The sequence below is a fragment of the Emydura macquarii genome, unplaced genomic scaffold (genome assembly GCF_026122565.2).
Source record: "Emydura macquarii macquarii isolate MOO-44397 ecotype Brisbane River unplaced genomic scaffold, CSIRO-AGI_Emac_v2 contig_2897, whole genome shotgun sequence".
NCBI classification, from domain to species: domain Eukaryota; kingdom Metazoa; phylum Chordata; order Testudines; family Chelidae; genus Emydura; species Emydura macquarii.
In genome coordinates, this window is record NW_027133034.1 from 56843183 (window position 1) to 56861317 (window position 18135).

Here is an 18135-nt window from a genome sequence, read left to right on the forward strand (position 1 = left end):
TTTTCATTTCAGCTGCAGTCACATAACTGCATACATATATATAATGTTTTAAAATTACACAAGAATTATGCTCAACCCCAAAATAGCCATTGAAATGCCTCATGACATGATGGTTTTGCTCAAATGTAGCATTGTGTTATGATATGAAAACCCCATGATACTGTAAAACCTAAGTTACATTCTATAAGATGAACACATTAACATGGCATGCTTATTTCCATCCCGCCAAAGTGTTTTTTTTTCTATACCCGTTTAGCAGACACTAATGTGAACATCTTGAGGCTACAATGTACCTCGATTCATAGCTAAAAGAATTTTATGTGGCGTCTTCTTTCTGAACACGTCACAAATAAATCACTTTGAGTTATGGTTGGGCCTTGCAGGTCTTCTCAAGTCATGATTCTCTGAATTTAGTGGTTTATCCTCCTTCTCAAAGCTCTTCTTCTCAGGCAACTTTTTAAAAACAATCCTACTATTGTTAGACTGGGGAAGGTTAGATCATAGACCCCAAAATGTTTCCACTTTAGGGAAACTTACATTAGTAATTTACTTTCAACTCATTGTCCACACACAGGCCCTTCAAAAGGATATATAGGCGAACTTTTATTTCCATGCAGAATTACATTAACTTCTATGAAATTCCTTGATGGTAGATTTGGATTCTAAGGCGCAGCCTTCAGCTTCCATCTTTTAAAAATTGTTTTAAACATACATTCTTAGTTTTCTTAGCATTATGATGTCCACTTAAGTGAGAAGTCCCCATCATGTGACACATCATCTCAATTACAGTGGTAGCCTTCTAAAACACCATGGGCCATATTAAATTACTCTGTAGGTTGCACATTAGCACCCTATCTTAGATGAAAAGAAAGTTACCTTGGAACCTTGTACACAGCTGCACGGGCTAAATGAAACCGAGTTTGTCAGTTTAGAGAAGAAGGGGTTTCAAAATGTGCATCTTGTTTTCTAATTCTAGTGATCATCTTAAAGATTTTAGAGCAACATATGAATTCTATTCAACTTGATTATTCATAAATTAATTCAAGTGGGCAGACTTTGATATTCCACCTGTGTGGTCAGAATCCTGAATAGTTATCCCTTATAGTTTCTCACTCAACTCCTTATCTTTTAGATTTACAAAAAAGGAGTCACAGTATCTTCATAGGATTTGCTAGATGCTATTTCTGCAATCTTACTGAGAACGTTCTCAAATTTTTATAAGGGGGACCTGGTAGCAACCACTATAATTTAGGTTGCCTAATACTTTTGCATTATGAAGAATTCATGCAACCTTTTCTTTGAGAAGCTTTTGCATTTCCATTGTTCTCAGTAGGGTAAACATCTTCCAGCTAGGGAAGTGCTTTTTGTTTGTCCCATGAAATTCTGTTAAATTTTTCTTGAAATATAAACAGTTAAAATCACCATTTCTCTTTTCTGGTTGTGTTCTTCAGGAAAACATTACTTACCAAAATAACGAATAGTAATTAAATACACTAACATTCATACTGTCACAGAGTAGATTTTGAGAACTTTTGGGTGCTTCCAGAGCAGTTGTAGTAGACTGAAGAAGGAGTGGAAGAAACCCAGCCTGGGTTCCTCTTGAACTCAGAACATGTTCTATTCCGTCTCTGGGTATGTTACATAGGATAGAAACTGGGATGGGCTCCTCCCCACCTGCTCCAGCATGGGATCCTATCACTCTATATTTTTTCTTTCCTCCCCCTACCGCCCAGGGGCAAGATATAGGGCTGGAGTGCAGGGTGGAGAGAGAGAGACAAGCCATGCTCCCTCCAACCACCAGTGAGATCCAGCATATGGCCTCAACAACCCATTCTCTCTCTGAGTAGCACATCAGGCAGGGGCTTACATCACACTACTCTCAGGGCCAAGCAATCCATCTCCACTTTGAGATAACACTTATGAGGATGTAGGATAAAGGATTGTTACATGTGTAGAGTTTTTATATTTCTCTTTTTAAAGAAAGTAGGAAATTACTTCATCCTGCCCCCGCCGTGTCCTTCCCCAAAAAAGGCTAAAAGAGCTTTATTTAATTTGCAAAATCAAATATTCAAAAGTTAGGAAATGCCAGATCTTTGGTTGTCTACCACCTTAGTTCTGTTACCTCTTGCATATTCTTTATGTTACAGTCTTTAATTAGATGATCACATTCTTTTTATTTATTTATTTATTTTAACCATGACCTCTGCCTTGTTCAGTGCAAAGAATGGATGCATGAGGGACAGAATTAAAGTTGCACAGGCAACCATAAATCTGACATTATGTAATAGAAAAAGATTCTTCAAAACTTTCCTGTTAAAGCCACACCTTTTAAAACATTGCTGTAATGTAATTGGATATTATTTTTAAAAGTTGAATATTTATTTACAACTTTTTATTCTTAGTCAAAACTATTACTTAGGGTAAATCTTTGCATGAGGAATGTTTTTAGGTAAAATTTTAAAAAGCACCTAAGTTTCTTGAGTGCTTTTGAAAATGGGCATTAGACTCCTAAGGCCAGGTCTACACTAGAAGCTTTTGCTGGTATAGCAGTATCAATTACGCATGTACATTTTTTTTTTTTTTTTGTGGCAACATTTCTATACCGCCCGAGTGTGGATGCAGTTATACTGGCATCAGTGCTTTTGTTTGTATAGTTTATTTTCCTCACCAAACTTCTATAAGCTATACTGGCAAAACATCTTTCATGCCAGCATATGCAGTGTCTACACTAAGGGATGGTTTGCTGGTATAGCTATAACAGAACTTTTTCTAGTTTAAACCAGGCCTAAGTGAAAACCAATACAATAAAGCCTCATGAATCTGCAGACAGCCTAAAACAATAAATCCAAGGTATTATCTTTTCCTCTCAAGTAGATGTTAATTCTGAAACCTAAAGATGATAATTTTAGTGTCAACATTGTTAAAAGGTTCACTGATGATGATTTTAGGAGAAATGTTCAACTATTCTTTATTCCATAATCCCAAACCACATCCTGCACTTTTTCAGGTACTAAGACCCAGTTGCCAAAATGTTCAGCTTCTCCCAACAATCTCTGATGCAGTTACGCATGTTCAAACATCTGACTGTTATTCATTTTCTGTATTTAATTCAATAGAACCTTAATTTTTTATGTTTAAATGAAGTTGCAGCGAGATTTCCGGTCTGCTACACCCTGGGTTTTAGCACAGAATTTAGTTCCAGATTGCCATGGAATATAAAATAGCTTATGGTATAAGAATAGGAGTTACATTTTGGCTTTAGCAGTAGTCTCTTGAGTACCAAGCCACAAAAGTGCTGAGCACTTCCAACTCCCATTGACTTCAACTGCAGGAGGCATTCAGCGTCTTGTAGACTGGCCTTTCATTTTGTGCATATAAGTTGTGGTTTTCCTGTACTTTTGTTGGCAAATGAGATTGCTCAGAGAGTAGATTTTTCATATGATAGTAGGATTTCTAACTCCACATAAGGAGCAGGGTTTTGGTGCATATCACATTTTCAAAACTAAAAGGAGCCATAGCTCAGAGGACCAAAGAATTGATTCAAAGGTGTTTCTTATTATCACCTCTTGTTCAAAGCTTCACTTTGCTGTAAATAGACAACATCAGTGAAAATGTGAAAGGTCTTTGTCATAGTAATATTATTATAATAAACCCACAACTAGAACTCACCACATTTTTCTTAGGAATTTTATTTTGTTATTCATGTGTCTTTTGGTCAAATGACACGTAGTATTTTTCTGAATATATAAAATGCTGGGTTTTTATTTTATTTTATTTTTTGCATGCCATTTCATCAATATAGCATTAGGTTCTTCCTGAGTAATAAACTCAGAATGTGTTGTGATCTCAGCATAATACTTTTTTGCTTAATTTGAATTTTTTTAAGACCAACTCTTTCATCAGATGTTGAGGGAAAATGTAGTTACTCTTGTCAGTTACAATAGTAGGAAATTGCTTGGTTGACACTTACCAAGGGCTGGATTTGAATGATCTTACAAATCAGGAGAGGAAAAACAAATCTTGCCGATAACACAGTGAATTCTTCTGATGTTTCATTAGCTGAATTTGAATTTTTGTAAAAATAATTTTCTTGAGAATGTGCATCATATTTTATGTCTGTCTTAGTGATATAAAAGATGTGGCAAATATATTTAATTCTTAGTTGTGATTATCATCTAGTGGTGTTTTTTTTTGTTCATTTTCTATGAAAGAGATTACTTTTTAATTTACTAAAATAACTGGTCTGTCCACTTGGTGTCTTTAGTTTTATTAAATAAACTCTCTACCAGATGGTGGTGGTTGGAATGAAGACTACCTTATTTTTGAATATTGTAGATATAAAGGATATAAGCTTTTCATTTAACTTTTTTTATATGTCTGATTATTGCATTATATGTCAATTTTCATTTATACATTTATTTACATGAATTACTAAATAAAGATTTACAGTGCGCCAGCCCCAAATAATATACAGTGTGGCAATTTCAGCCAGTCACACTTTTTTCTTATTTTTAGTTCTTCATCAGGTCCGAAAATGTACTTTAAAATGTAAAGGGTAATAATTGAATGTATTGAATAAAAGGAGAATTGTGAGGAGCAAAAATATTACTTTTTTTGTTGTATTAAAGAAAAGGTAAAATTCTAGAACTTCCTGATTCTCACCACTCATAGTTGGATATTTTCTGTTTTTTTTTAAAGGGTACTAAGCTTGGAGTTAAACAAAGATAGAGACGTAGAAAGAATCCATGGGAGTGGTGTTAACACCCTTGATATTGAACCTGTTGAGGGAAGATAGTAAGTAAATTATGCTATTTTATTATCAGGTATATTTTATAGAATGTATTTGAATAATTAGTCATAACCATAAATGATTAAAACTAACTACTTTGCTGATTGTGATCCTTCAGTTATTTTGAACAGATTGTGAATGTAGGCTATCTAAACTAATGTTATGTTTGTTCTTATAGCATGTTATCAGGTGGGTCAGATGGTGTTATTGTACTTTATGACCTTGAAAACTTCAGCAGAAAACCATGTTATACCTGTAAAGCAATTTGTTCTGTGGGCAGGTATGTACCGTTTTAAAAAAAAATCCCTATAAAATATTGTTAGCATTTTCTATTGTGTATTTTGCTTTAAATTCACAAATTGTTGCACATTAGTATTTTACTTCCTACATAAAAACCTAATCACGTATAGTACCAGATAACTTTGATAAAAAAAATTGTGTAATATCAAGGTTCCGTGACACACACAGTTAAAAGTATAATAGGTCAATTGTGAAGTTATAGTAATAATACATGTAAAAATAGGAATCTACCGATTTTACTGTTATATAAAACTTTTCATTGAAGGAGTTCAATATTCTAAAATGTTGGATATTTTTACAAGAGGAAAACTGGAATCATAGAAGTTGTGTGTTGCTTAGGATCTCACAAAACATCAGTGGCAGAATCAGCAATAGAAGCCCAGTCTCCTGATTCATGGTCCTGTTTTAAGCACTAGAAAAGAGTGCTTTTCCTCTTTTCAACTCACAGATTCCTTATTCTGACTCTCTTAAGTTATTCCCCACTGAAATTGCTGAAGGTATAGCAATAAAGCTATGAAAATCATTCAGTGACTGCTGCACAAATACTCATGACTAGGTTTCCAAGAAACCATGGAGATGTACAATACTATGTCAAGACATAAGGACAATAATGTACATATCACTATATGTGGAATGAAAGGAATCTAAAATACTTGCAATTAGTTATTTATGAAGTTTGAAAAAATGTTGAGGATTCTAGACATAAATGAGTTATGCAGTGATAATCTGGAATTTGCCAAAGGCATGCTTGAATGAGAACAGTTCCAATATTACTGGCAAAAGACAGGCCATAATTTTATTCACGACTTTCCCTTCAGATAAGGATTTGTTCATTTTATGTATTCATTGTTCTACAGAAGGTGCCCATCCTCCCATCCCACAAGCAAAGCCTTTTTCTGTGTGTCATGATAGGGTTTGTCTTTCCATGCAGGAGTTAGTGGCTACCCTTTCCCCTTATTCCCATGCCCAGATGTTTGAGGCCTAGAAGCTGGATATGTGAATGAAATACAGCTTTGATTTCTGCAGCAAAGATTACTTACAACAGCAGAAAGGCCTAAATGAAAAGATGATAGCTCATGAATCAAAACATAGTACAGGAACAGAAGATACTGTTAATAACCAGCAGGCTCTAGGGCTCTATGCTTATGGGTGGCTGGACAAACTAATTAACAGTAACTGAATAAATACCAAATTGGAACAAATTCTGAAACGTACATAACACAATTACATAATGCACACTAGCAACATAAAAATTAAATGAGAATAATCCTGAATCTAGCCTTGAATGTTGCCATCATTATATTTCTTAGTGTGCCTCAAGAATCAGTGGAGTATTCCACAGCTAAAGACCCTGCTTATGGCCACATCAAGATTGTACTGTGAGATGGATGGCAATTTGTTTCCAGAACAAGCACTTCCTCAGATTTATTACTTACAGCTTTAAATACCAATAGTAAAACTTAATCTAATTTATTAGACTATAAAAGAAAATTCATTTTTACAAAAGATAATTACAATGAGGCAAGGAGCTTTGTATGATTAAATATATTAAAAATCTATATGAATTATAGATAATGAAGATATCTGGAGTTAACCCTGATAAGTGTTTACCCTAGCTAGTTTAAGTGGCTTAAGTGTTTAAACTGAGAGACTGCTTCAGAGGGAGAGAGAATCTCTGACTTTACACTTCATTGTCTGTACAGCTCCCCTTAGTGATTCTATGCTGTATCTATAACAAAGGCAGATATTCTCCTCTGTGTTGTAATGCCATGGTATGTCTACATAGGGACTTGATGGAGAGTCTCCTAACATCCTCAAGTTCACCATCTCTTCATCACTGTTCTAAATCTCAATCCCTGCAATTTTATTTTCCAGAGTTCACTTGTAATGACAGTGAGCTTTGGAAACATCTGAAAGGGATAAGACTCTCAGAGTTAAGGATACTAATAGGAGCAGAGATCCAATTACAGTTCCTCACCAATCACTTGAGATTCTGATCTGTTATCTTAAACAGTTTACTGGTTCTCAGGATCTCGTTAAATTGAAATGTATTTAGGAGCTTGTGAACATGAAACCAAACAGGGCCTGTTTCAAGATACTATTTGGATTCCCTTACCTTAAACGGCAATAAATCTTGATCTGACTTAGATTACAACTGGAATGAAGACAGTGTGGTTAGCAACATACTAAAATAGTAAAATTTTGTAACTCCTACTAACACTCTAGTTATGAACTAACATCAGTAGCAAATAATCGTTAAAGGGCCCAATACTGCCAATTTGCGCATATAATAGTTACTCTTGTATGGAGTATCATTTAAGTCAGTGGAACTCACCGAGGACATAACCGTTTATTAAGGTCAGGCCCTAAAATAATATTTAAACATCAAAGCCTACATTTTCAAGAGTGACTACAGTTTTTGGTGTCTCAATATTTGGGTGCCCAACTTGAGAAACCTCAAAATAGCTTGGCAGATGCTCAGTGCTTTCTGAAAATCAGCCCCAAGGGGGTTCAAATTGGTCATCACCAAAATTACTAGTTGCCTTTGAAAATTTAGGCCTAGTATTTTTTTTAAAAAACTAGTAAAATAATAAAAAGACCTTGGTCAACTAGTATCAAATTAAAAATACACTGCTGACCCTAACCAGTGCAATTCTATTATTGTATTATAGGAGCCATCCTGATGTACACAAATTCAGCGTAGAGACAGTTCAGTGGTACCCACATGACACTGGCATGTTTACATCTAGTTCATTTGATAAAACACTGAAAATATGGGATACAAACACATTACAAGTAAGTAATTACTAATTATTTTCATATCTTCTACAGGCCCAGCCTTGTTATATACTAAGCATCTGTTTTAAGGTGTAGTGTGCCCGCAGTTCCAGTTCAGCACAGTGAGAGCTGATGCACACAGCATTTTGAAGGATGAAAAATGTCAGGTTGATAGCATTCAAAACTGTAGGTACAGAGTACAGGGGCAGGAGTTCAGGCTTTCCCATCCCTGCAAATGTGCCTCAGCCTTGTTTTAGAAACCATTTATATGTTACCAATAATATGATAGTTCAGAATATTCATGATTATTGATTCCTTGTTTTTTCTGCTTAGCTTTCCAACAGGAATGTGACTTGTGATGGTAGACTTTGTGGAATGTACATTTGTCCGCCACAATTTGTTTTTCGTGAGGTGCTGCACAGAATATTAATTGTTGGTTATTGTCTTGTTTGCATAGCACTGGTAGTGTACTATGGGAGCATATTTGTTATAGTTTTAAACAATATGAACATTGCCTTTGATGGCTTAAAACTCTTGGCATATTTGTGTGAGAGGATTTGGTAAGCTTAAAATAAAAGAACGAGGGAAACTATGAAGAGAAATGCTAACCAATTTGTCATGACTTTAATAAAGTTTACACATTACAGGCTATTAATCTACTACTAAATTATTTCATCTAATAACTGATAGATTAATTTTTAGACTGTAGTTAATCTCTTTTCTTTCATGTATTAATGGACTTACATTGTTTTCCAAGAATATTGCCTCATGTATTAAGGTGAGAAGATCATGAAAACTGAGATTCTCTCATCCTAAGGACATATTAGGCAATATTTCTTTGACTAAATGAGATGTGAAAATTATTTATATTTTTTAAAAGTAAGATGTTGAGGTATATAATTGTGTTTTTTGTTGGGAAGGCAGTGGTTGTTGGCTTTTTGTTGTTTAAAGAGTGTTGTCTGCTTAGCAAGAACCAGATACTGCTTTAGATCATCAACTTAAAATGAGTTACACAATGTAAAATGTATGTAAAAGACAATTGGTGTACCAACTGCTACAAAATGGTACATTCCCAAAAGATTTCAGTTAATTCTTTAAAATAAAAAGCAATATTTAAACAATTTTTAAAAAAGGAAACATAACAAAAATGATATTACCTGACATTGTCCACAGCATTAAAGATGAAGTCCCAAATTTGAACTATTGTACTTGGTAATTGTTAAAACAGAAAAACAGAATATGCCAGTAAACATAAAATCTCACATGAAAACAGTGCTTCCCAAACTGGGAACTGTGGCTCCCTTGATAAACCATGAAGGGTTCATGTGGGAGCCATGAGTGTAGAAACTATTAACTAGGCTTAAAAATCATTTATTAAACTGTAAACCAGCTTATTAAGGTAAGCTTAAATGGATGTGTCTTATGCTGCTTCTGTTGAGCATGGGAGCCTGTGTGTGCCCTTTGCTCCTGCTGGGGAACTTTTAGCAGAGAGACTTCCTGCAGAGGGAGGCAAAAAGAGGCTCCCTGTGCCAACTCCACCAGCACTAGCAAATGGGGAAAGGGGTTGAGGGAGAGACAGGTGGGTCTTTTCTTTTATTACTAGAATGATTTTGACCAAGTGTACTAAGCCTTATATGTAGCAAATGTTTGGCTGAAAATGATGATTTTATTAAAATTAAACAGAAAAAGAAGAACATGATGATAGTTATACTCAGTTTTGATTTTGTGTCTCAGTATTACTGCAGAAAGTCCATAGCCACAATGTGGCCTTTGTTTTCAAGTGTTAGTAAATGAAAGTATGAGGCCTGGGAAACTACAGAGACATTTAGAAACCAAACCCCTGGAATTAATAAACAAGAGCTGCAAATTTTTCCTTTGGAAACAAGAATAAAAACAAAAAAGTCATGTCTAATGAAGCCACTGTTCTTCAAAAGTCTTAGGAGCATCTTATGTTGTAGCCATGTGAATTACAAAATGCAAACATCAAATACATCATTGGCAAGACCCTTCCACTTCCAGCAACAATAGACCTGTGAAGAATTAAGGTTGGGGAACAGGCAGCCATGGCACTGAAAACCATTTCCATATCAAATAATACTACATATTGATGCACTGATGACCTTGCAGAAAATGTTTAGTTCCAGTTGGTAGAACAAGTGAAGAACGGTCAATATTTTGCACCACAGCTTGATGAATCCACGGACCAATATGGCTCAGTTTCTGTGTTACATGAGATTTGTCAAAGCTGGTTCAGTAGTTGAAGAATTTTTATTTCGCAAAGAAATCCCAGCCTGAGCAACTGGTGAGGAAATATTCAAGATCCTCGATAAAGTCTTAGTGAATGAAGGTCTTAATTGGACAGTGTGTGGGGGTACTGTGCACTGATGAGACAGCAGTCATGACTGGAAAGAACAGTGGAGTTGGAGCACAAGTAAAGAAAGTGGCTGCATTTGGACACACTGCATGATTCGTCATTAGGCTTCAGCACTGAAAAAGTTTCTACCTAAAGTACGTATGGTGTTAATTTTATAAAATCTCAGTCAGTGTGAACACAGTGTTTTAGTGTGCAAAGAGATGGGCTCTAACCACACTCAGCTTCTGTCTCACAGTAAAGTCAGTTGGTTGTCACATAGGGAAGTGCATCTTTGTGTGACAAAATCAGAATTTTTCTTCTTGGGAAAACAGAGCTTGTAGATAACATAAGTAAAATATGAATTTCTTGACTACATTAGCTTACCTGGTGGATATATTTGGCAAATTGAATTTACTGAACCTAACACTTGAAGGTAGGAATACAAATTATACTAAATATGAAAGATATAATTGGGGGATTCACGAAGAAGCTTTGTCTTCGGAGGTTCCATGTTGAAAAGAAAGTTACTGAGATGTTTCCAGTGTTATCAGACTTTTTAAACAAACAGAGGGAAAGCGATCAAACTGCTATTAAAGATCGAACATTAACTCATTTATAAAACCATAGCTGCTAATTCAACAGAATATTGGACCTCAAAATTCCAACCCAACTCCATAGCCTCCAAATTGGTAGAGAGCACAAAAGGACCACTCAGCAAAACCACCAAGTGAGAGATCCATCATCAGCTACATCAGACAATGACTTCAATCCTTCCACAAGACCCCATCGCTTTCAGAACAGATGAAGTGAAAGAAGGTTTAGCTGCAATGAAGAAAGGGAAGGCAGCTGGCAGAAGTGGTATCACCTTGGAATGTCATCTTCAACTAAACCCCATGGCACTCCAGTGACTGAAACTATACCCCAAAACCATGGAATCCGGGTGCATCCCAAAAGCCTGGCAGGATGCAATCATCATAGCCATACTCAAACTGGGCAAGCTGACTGACAACCCGGGAAGTTATAGGCCGATATCACTCCTGTGCATTACCTACAAATTTCTAGAACATAACGTCCTCCAGATATTCAGTCCTCTTGTCGAGTCAATGATCGCTGAAGAACAAGCAGAATTCTGGCCTAAACGTTGTTGTGACCAAGATTTGGCCCTTGTAACGCACATTGAGGCCAGATTCCAGAGGAAATCTAAGACCAGCACAACCTTTGTACACCTGTCATCGACCTACAGCATGGTCTGGATTAAAGACCTGATGCTGAAGCTTGCAAGGATCATCCCCAGCCACAAAACACTATGCCTGCTATGGACAACGCTGAGCAGTAGGCAGCTATGTGTCCACTTGGGCAGCGAAGTCAGTTCACCCTGTTCCTCAACAATGGACTGCCACAAGGCTCAGTATTTGAACCAACACTTTTCAATATTTACACGAGTGACATGCCTCTAATGAAGTTGTGCAAATTTGCGTAAGCGGATGATCTTGCAGTGGCAACGCAAGCAGCCACCTTCAGCAACATCAAGTCCATCTTGAACAGGAACCTAAACACCATGGAGGAATATTTCCAGAAATCGAGGCTCAAGCCAAATCCTGACAAAAGTCACTCCATTCTATCTTGATAACATAAATCTGCAGCAATCCTGTGGGATGTGACCCCACTCTCACCTATCTCGGAGTGAAGCTAGATTGCATGCTAACTTTCCACAACCATCCGAAGAAGGTAGCTGCCAAGACAAAGACAAAGGTCAACCTGGTCCAGAAACTGGCAAACACAAGTGGGGGAACATCAGTGTTACAGACATCAGTGATGGCCCTTGTATACTCCATAGTTGAGTTTAGTGCCGTGGTATCGACCAGAAGTAGCCGTACTTGACTTTGTTGATGTCCAACTGAACACTGCAATGCGGTCTATCACTGGAATCCTCAAGTCAACTCCAGCATCTTGGCTGCCAGTGCTGTTGCACTTTGCTTTCCCATCCATTCGCCATGATGCTGCAATCCTTGGGGAATTTCAGAGGATAGTGGAAAACTAATAGCGTCCCTCACCATCTCTTGAAGTCGTGTAAACCCTTTTGGACCCATGTGTTTAACCTTCAGCTGTGCAACCTCATCTTTGATGAAGGTTGGAAAGCTAATTGGAGTTCACAAGAAGCCACAAATAAACACCCTGTGAAAGACCCAACACAAATATTCCTGGCTTTAGACTCCCACAAAACTCCTGGGCAACACTAAACCACATCTGCACAAACCATGGCAGCTGCAGATACTTGCTGCCCAAATGGAAAATTAAAGACCCTTAAGTGTGCTACTGTGGTCACCCAGAACAGACCATGGAACATATAACTCAATGCCTGATTCACAAATATGGAGGAGGCGTCACAACAATACTCCAAATGCAATTGTGTGGCTTAATCATTTGAATGTAAAATTATAGTTGTTGCTGTACATTTTCATCAACCATATGAAGAAGAATTTAGGGTTAGAAGGGACTAATATTCCTATTTTGATTAATCTTTTCCTGGAATTGAACTTGAATCTCCAGATATCAGTTGGATTCGAAACTTCTTCTTGCTAGCACTTGAATCCATTCCAACCTTAACTCTCTCAGCTACAAAAAATTGGAATTGTCAAGAAATCGTATGCTGAAGACTGAATTTTTCAAATCTAATAAATCAGGAATTCTGGATTTCTGTTGAGAGAACAAAGAACTCAGTGATATTGCTATGAAATTACTGCTTCCTTTCATTTCCAGTTCTTTCAGAGGATATGTCTATACTAATGGCGGCAAAGTCGCCACCGTCTGATCGACCTATCTGGATTGGTCAGTGAAGACCTGCTCAATCGATCCAGAGGTCGACATTGGTAAACCACCCCCTCAAGTGGCATAGTGCTGTGTCAACAGGAATGTGGCTCCCATCGGCATAGTGCAGTGAAGATGCTGCGTAGAAGGGAAGCACAGCAGTTGACAGGAGTTACGCAAGCTGCGCAGAGTAGCTTGCGTAACTCCTTTCAACTGCTACTGAATCGCCAGGTAAGTGTAGACCACGGCTGAGTCTGGGTTTCCAGCAATGATTTCTGTGAAAACTAAGCATAGAAGTAATTTAAATTTGGAAAATGGCTTATGGCTGGTGCTATCAGAGATTCAACCAAACATTGCACAACTATGTAGTTTGAAACCAGTGTTTTCTTCCCAATAAAATCTTAGGCTGTGTCCGAACATGCCAAAAAATCCAAATTATAGTTTTAAAAACCCAGATTAGATCAGATTATTTAATAAATGGTATGTAGTTGAATAAAATCGCAGAATGGTCCAAACTCACGTCCTTCTTGAATCTAGTGTCCTGATTCAGCAGAAAAAGTTAATTTGGTTGGGGGAAGCCACTGAGTTTTAAAATATCTGTAAGGGAAACACAGTACTAAACAGTTTGGGAACCATGGCAATAATGCAACATTGACACTGAAAAATGAGTATACAAGTGAGGAAATTAAAAAACTCAAGGTTTTTATCGGTAATATTAACTCAGTCTTGTTGCACATATTGTGTACTTAATGGTTTATATTTTAATATGTAAACAGCGAAACAGAGTTGATTTCAGGAACTTGTCAACATAGCACTTGAGTCCCAGCAGAAACGGAAAATAAAGGAAAATATGTAAAATAAGGGGCCATCTTTAAAGTTTAGGTGATGCTTCAGTTTAGCCCCTCACTATCGCTTCTGCCTTTTTGTTTGCTTGTTTGCTTGTTTTGGTTTTGGGTTTTTTTTTTTTTTTTGCAGTAGCCTGTTTTGCATGTGATTAACAAGAGGTGCTAGTTATGGCACAAGACATTTTCTTTCTCTCCTATTATCATTGACTTCAGTTTCCATACCCCACCTTCTTCCTGGTTACTACTTCTTCCTCTTTTTTTTTTTTCCCCTCGTGACTGCCCTTCAAAGCATTTTCTTCTATGCTTTTGTTCAAACACGCCTTTCCTAGTATTCTGCAATGTTAGCTCCATGCCCTGCTAATGCTGGATGTCTAGTTCTGGTAACATGAATATTTGCATGATTAGGCACTCAGCCAGCAGTTAACTCTAATTTGAAAAACACTTACCCAATTTTAAAGAGGCACTTTACCCATTTTATTAAGGGGCAAAGCTGATACATGTTTTCTTTTAATTACCAGCCTGCAGATGTGTTTAATTTTGAGGGAACCATTTATAGCCATCACATGTCTCCTGTTGCTACCAAGCATTGCTTAATAGCAGGTATGTATATGTTTTTAAGGTGTTCCAATCTATTTTGGGTTACTGTAAGAAGCAAATGATGATTCCAAATTAGTATTTTTTTCTTTTTCATGACCTTTTTTCCTGTGCAATAGTCTTGTCTATTTTCAAGCAAGTAATTTCAAAGACTTCATAAAACAGGTCATTTTTAAATTTCATTTGGCCTCAGACTGCTTATGAAAGGAGAGTACCCTCTTTGCATTTCTGAAATGAGCAAACAGCATACCACCTAGTTTGCATGATTCAGCTGCAGTGTTTTTAAATACAAATGTCAGATTAATGCAGCTAAATCAGCATTTGGTCTTGAAATCTATTGGATTTGAACATGTACTATATGCTATCTGTAAGTGCATCATTTACTTTTGTCTACTAATTAAAAAAAATGCTTGAGACCGTTTTCTTAATTCATAAATCTAGAAAAAAGAGCAATCTTGTTTCTCCCACAATTTTTAAATATATTGTTAATGTGGGAAATTCAGTAGACTTGTATGCAGAGACTTTGAAAATACAAATCTATTTTAAAAATGTGTTGCAACTACAAATCTATGTGACAGCAATTTGATCTGTCCAAATGTGTGTGAAATCTTACGAAGCTGATAATTTCTTGTAGGTAAACTTGTTAGACTTTTTATTCCTTGTTAAAAGTTTTTTTTCTTCTTGTTACAGTTGGTACCAAAAGCCCTAAAGTGCAGCTTTGTGACTTGAAGTCTGGATCCTGTTCTCAAATTTTACAAGGTGCTTTTTAGCCTGAAACATAAATATTGAACAGAACTATTTTGAGTAAACCAGGCAGTGTAAAGAAACATATAAACAATGTGTTTTTTGTAAGTAATGTGACAAATATGTTTAGTACCAGTTGTGAAAATTATACAGTGAAAAAAGTTCTTCTGTGTATTATTCTGGTGCTACTAAATTGGAGAATACAAATATTAATTAAAGAACAGCTATCATTTTAGACCTATGGGAATTTTTATAAATAAACCTTGATTTCTGGAGTACTAGCTAGTCTTAAATCATACTAGTGTAATGAGACACATGTTTGAAACCAGTTTGGAGGAAAATTAGTTTATACAATTAAAATTATAAAAGCATGTTCAAACGTATTTCTGTTTGCATAACTCAGACTTCTTAATCAAAATATTAATTAGCTGAGCAAAAGTGTTATCTAAGTAATGTGGTTTATCTTTAAAAACAAATTATGAATTCTTGAGATATGAAAGTTTTAAGAAACTTGTGGGGGCTTTTAATTTACCTTTGTATATAAAGGCAAATTCTATACAGCATCCTTACAGAATAATGGGCCCTATATTCAGCTGGTGAAAATGAACACAGCTGTACCAATTTACACCATCTGATGTTCTGACCCAGTATAGATTAATATTTGCTAAAGCTTTGTTTTAGGACTTCCAGCAATGTTGTACTTGAGTTCATGAAGATTCTGTGTGTGTGCTTTTAAAAAAAAAAAAAGTTTTTAATGTTTATAAACAAAATATCCCCAGAGCTTTTGAATGGATGTACTTTCTTTTAAGACTCTTTGGCTTCAGTGTCTTGGAAAGTAAGATATTACTCGACATAAAGATAGCAGTATCTGAATCTTCACATTTATCTAATAATGTTAGGAGATGGTAGGGTTTTTGTGCTCCTGACAGCCTCGATGTTTGAGTTGTCTATAATTGAAATGAAATACCATAAAGGAAATATAAAGGATGAAATGTTGAGTATAATGATACAGGTATACAAAAGGAGGTAGCGTAAGTAGCTCTTGGGTATGTGGCCAAAGGTGTATGCATATGATCTAACCTACTTTTCACCAATCAGTTTATTTACTCATTCATACCCATTTTATTATAGGAGGCACAGTAGCCAATCCTATATTTAGATTGCCTAACACTTCCTATTGCTTACAGTTTTTCTAGACATCTTTTTGAAGAGCTCAAACATCTTTATGGTTTGATAATAAATATTTTGCTGCTAAGAGACCAAAAGAAAACACACACTTAACTTCAAATTCAGGATGTTGATAAGGAGTAGAATAAATAGTCTAGATCAAGGATCAGAGCTTTTGAGCATCTGCTGAATAAATTTATACATTTTAAAAAAAATTCCACTGTAGAACACAGTGAAATAACTAAATAAAAAATGGCACTAAACTATTTTTTTATCTGTGTGTACTTTAAATGTTACTGTTAAATATTCTGTAACGGTAATGGGGTAGTCTTCGTAGCTGTATGTGCTCTTCTTTTGCTAGCATAGCTATAGAATGATAAACTGATCTGGGCTAGCAAAGTATAAAGAGGCAAACTTAGTATTCTTCATATCACTTTCAGCTCAGTTCAGTCCCACCCAAGCAAAGAAAAAAGGTAAACTGCCAATAATCCAAATTAAGGAACATGCTTCCCATGCATTCCAAATTAATATTACAATATAGATAATTGTTTTAAATTGGTAGACTCATCCAATTGCATCTCTCTTTGATATATGCTACATTTACTTACATCAGAAAAGTTGTTTGTTAATAAGTTACATGAAATTTCTCATGGTATCATATTTCTAGGTCACATACAGGAAGTGCTGGCAGTGGTCTGGTCCCCGCGTTCTGAATATGTCTTGGCAACTGCAAGGTAAAAAGTATTTCTATATTGTTAAGTAGTAAAATGGCTAACAGAAAATAATGTAAATAAACTCATTTTTTTAGAAAAAATATTTTGACATACATTATCTGTGCAGTTTAATACGCATTTGAGAGTTGAAGGTCTGTAATAATATTTATACTACCATGGTACTGTAAATCCTAGATGGGAAAAAATTCAATTTCAGAACTATCCAAATGGTGTACACAGGATTGGTCTACACTTAAGTTATGTCGGCATAACTACGTTGATCGGGGTATGAAAAATACATACACTTGACTGACATAGCTCTGCCAAGAAAACCCCCAGTAGACACAGTTGTTTCAACGTAACTGATGTCATTCGGGGAAGTGGTGTTTTTAAATTGTCAGAAAAACACCGCCTTTTGCCGTAGGCTGCATCTATGTTAGAGGGCTGAGTTGGTATAGGCTCTAGAATGTGGCTATACCCTATAGGTATAGGTGGAGTTTGTGGCTATGTCGTGATGCCTATAATGAAGGTTTACATCAGCATTTTCGTTCCGAAGAATCATTTTCTATTTCTTATAACGTTTTCAAACTTTTACTTTTTTGGTTTAAATTTGTTGTTTCTTCTCTCTTTTTTTTTTTTTTTTTTTTTGTTTTGTTTTGTTTTTTTGGCATGTCTTTTTCTTTCTGTAATTTGGAGAAAAATGACTTTTTCTATTTAATAGTCTGTGATTGTGAAATGAGTGTGAGAGCTAATTTCAGAATTGTGTAACCTTACCTTGTGATTTCCATACTTTTAAATGTTTGGAGGCTTTTAATTTAGCTGGTTAGGAATATTCCATCCAATGAGTGGGTGAGGTATCTGCTTGTTGGGTCTTGCCCACATGCTCAGGGTCTAACTGATCGCTATATTTGGGGCTGAGAAGGAATTTTTCCCCAAATCAGATTAGCTAAGACCCTGGGGTTTTTTTGATTTCCTCTGCTGGGTGGAGCACGGGTCATTTGGAGGTTTAAACTAGAGTAAATGGTGAATTCTGTAACTTTAAGT

At 36.0% G+C, this 18135-nt stretch overlaps 1 protein-coding gene across 3 annotated transcripts in view; it reads left to right on the forward strand.

The window, feature by feature from the left end:
* ERCC8 (ERCC excision repair 8, CSA ubiquitin ligase complex subunit) overlaps window positions 1-18135 on the forward strand; it is a 72387-nt gene that overhangs the window by 1258 nt on the left and 52994 nt on the right. For all 3 annotated transcript variants that reach the window (XM_067568566.1, XM_067568568.1, XM_067568569.1), the window contains exons 2-7: window positions 4699-4794; window positions 4968-5069; window positions 7762-7885; window positions 14392-14473; window positions 15158-15226; window positions 17046-17112. In XM_067568566.1, the coding sequence (XP_067424667.1) occupies window positions 4699-4794; window positions 4968-5069; window positions 7762-7885; window positions 14392-14473; window positions 15158-15226; window positions 17046-17112 (540 nt within the window). The remainder of the gene's footprint in view (window positions 1-4698; window positions 4795-4967; window positions 5070-7761; window positions 7886-14391; window positions 14474-15157; window positions 15227-17045; window positions 17113-18135) is intronic.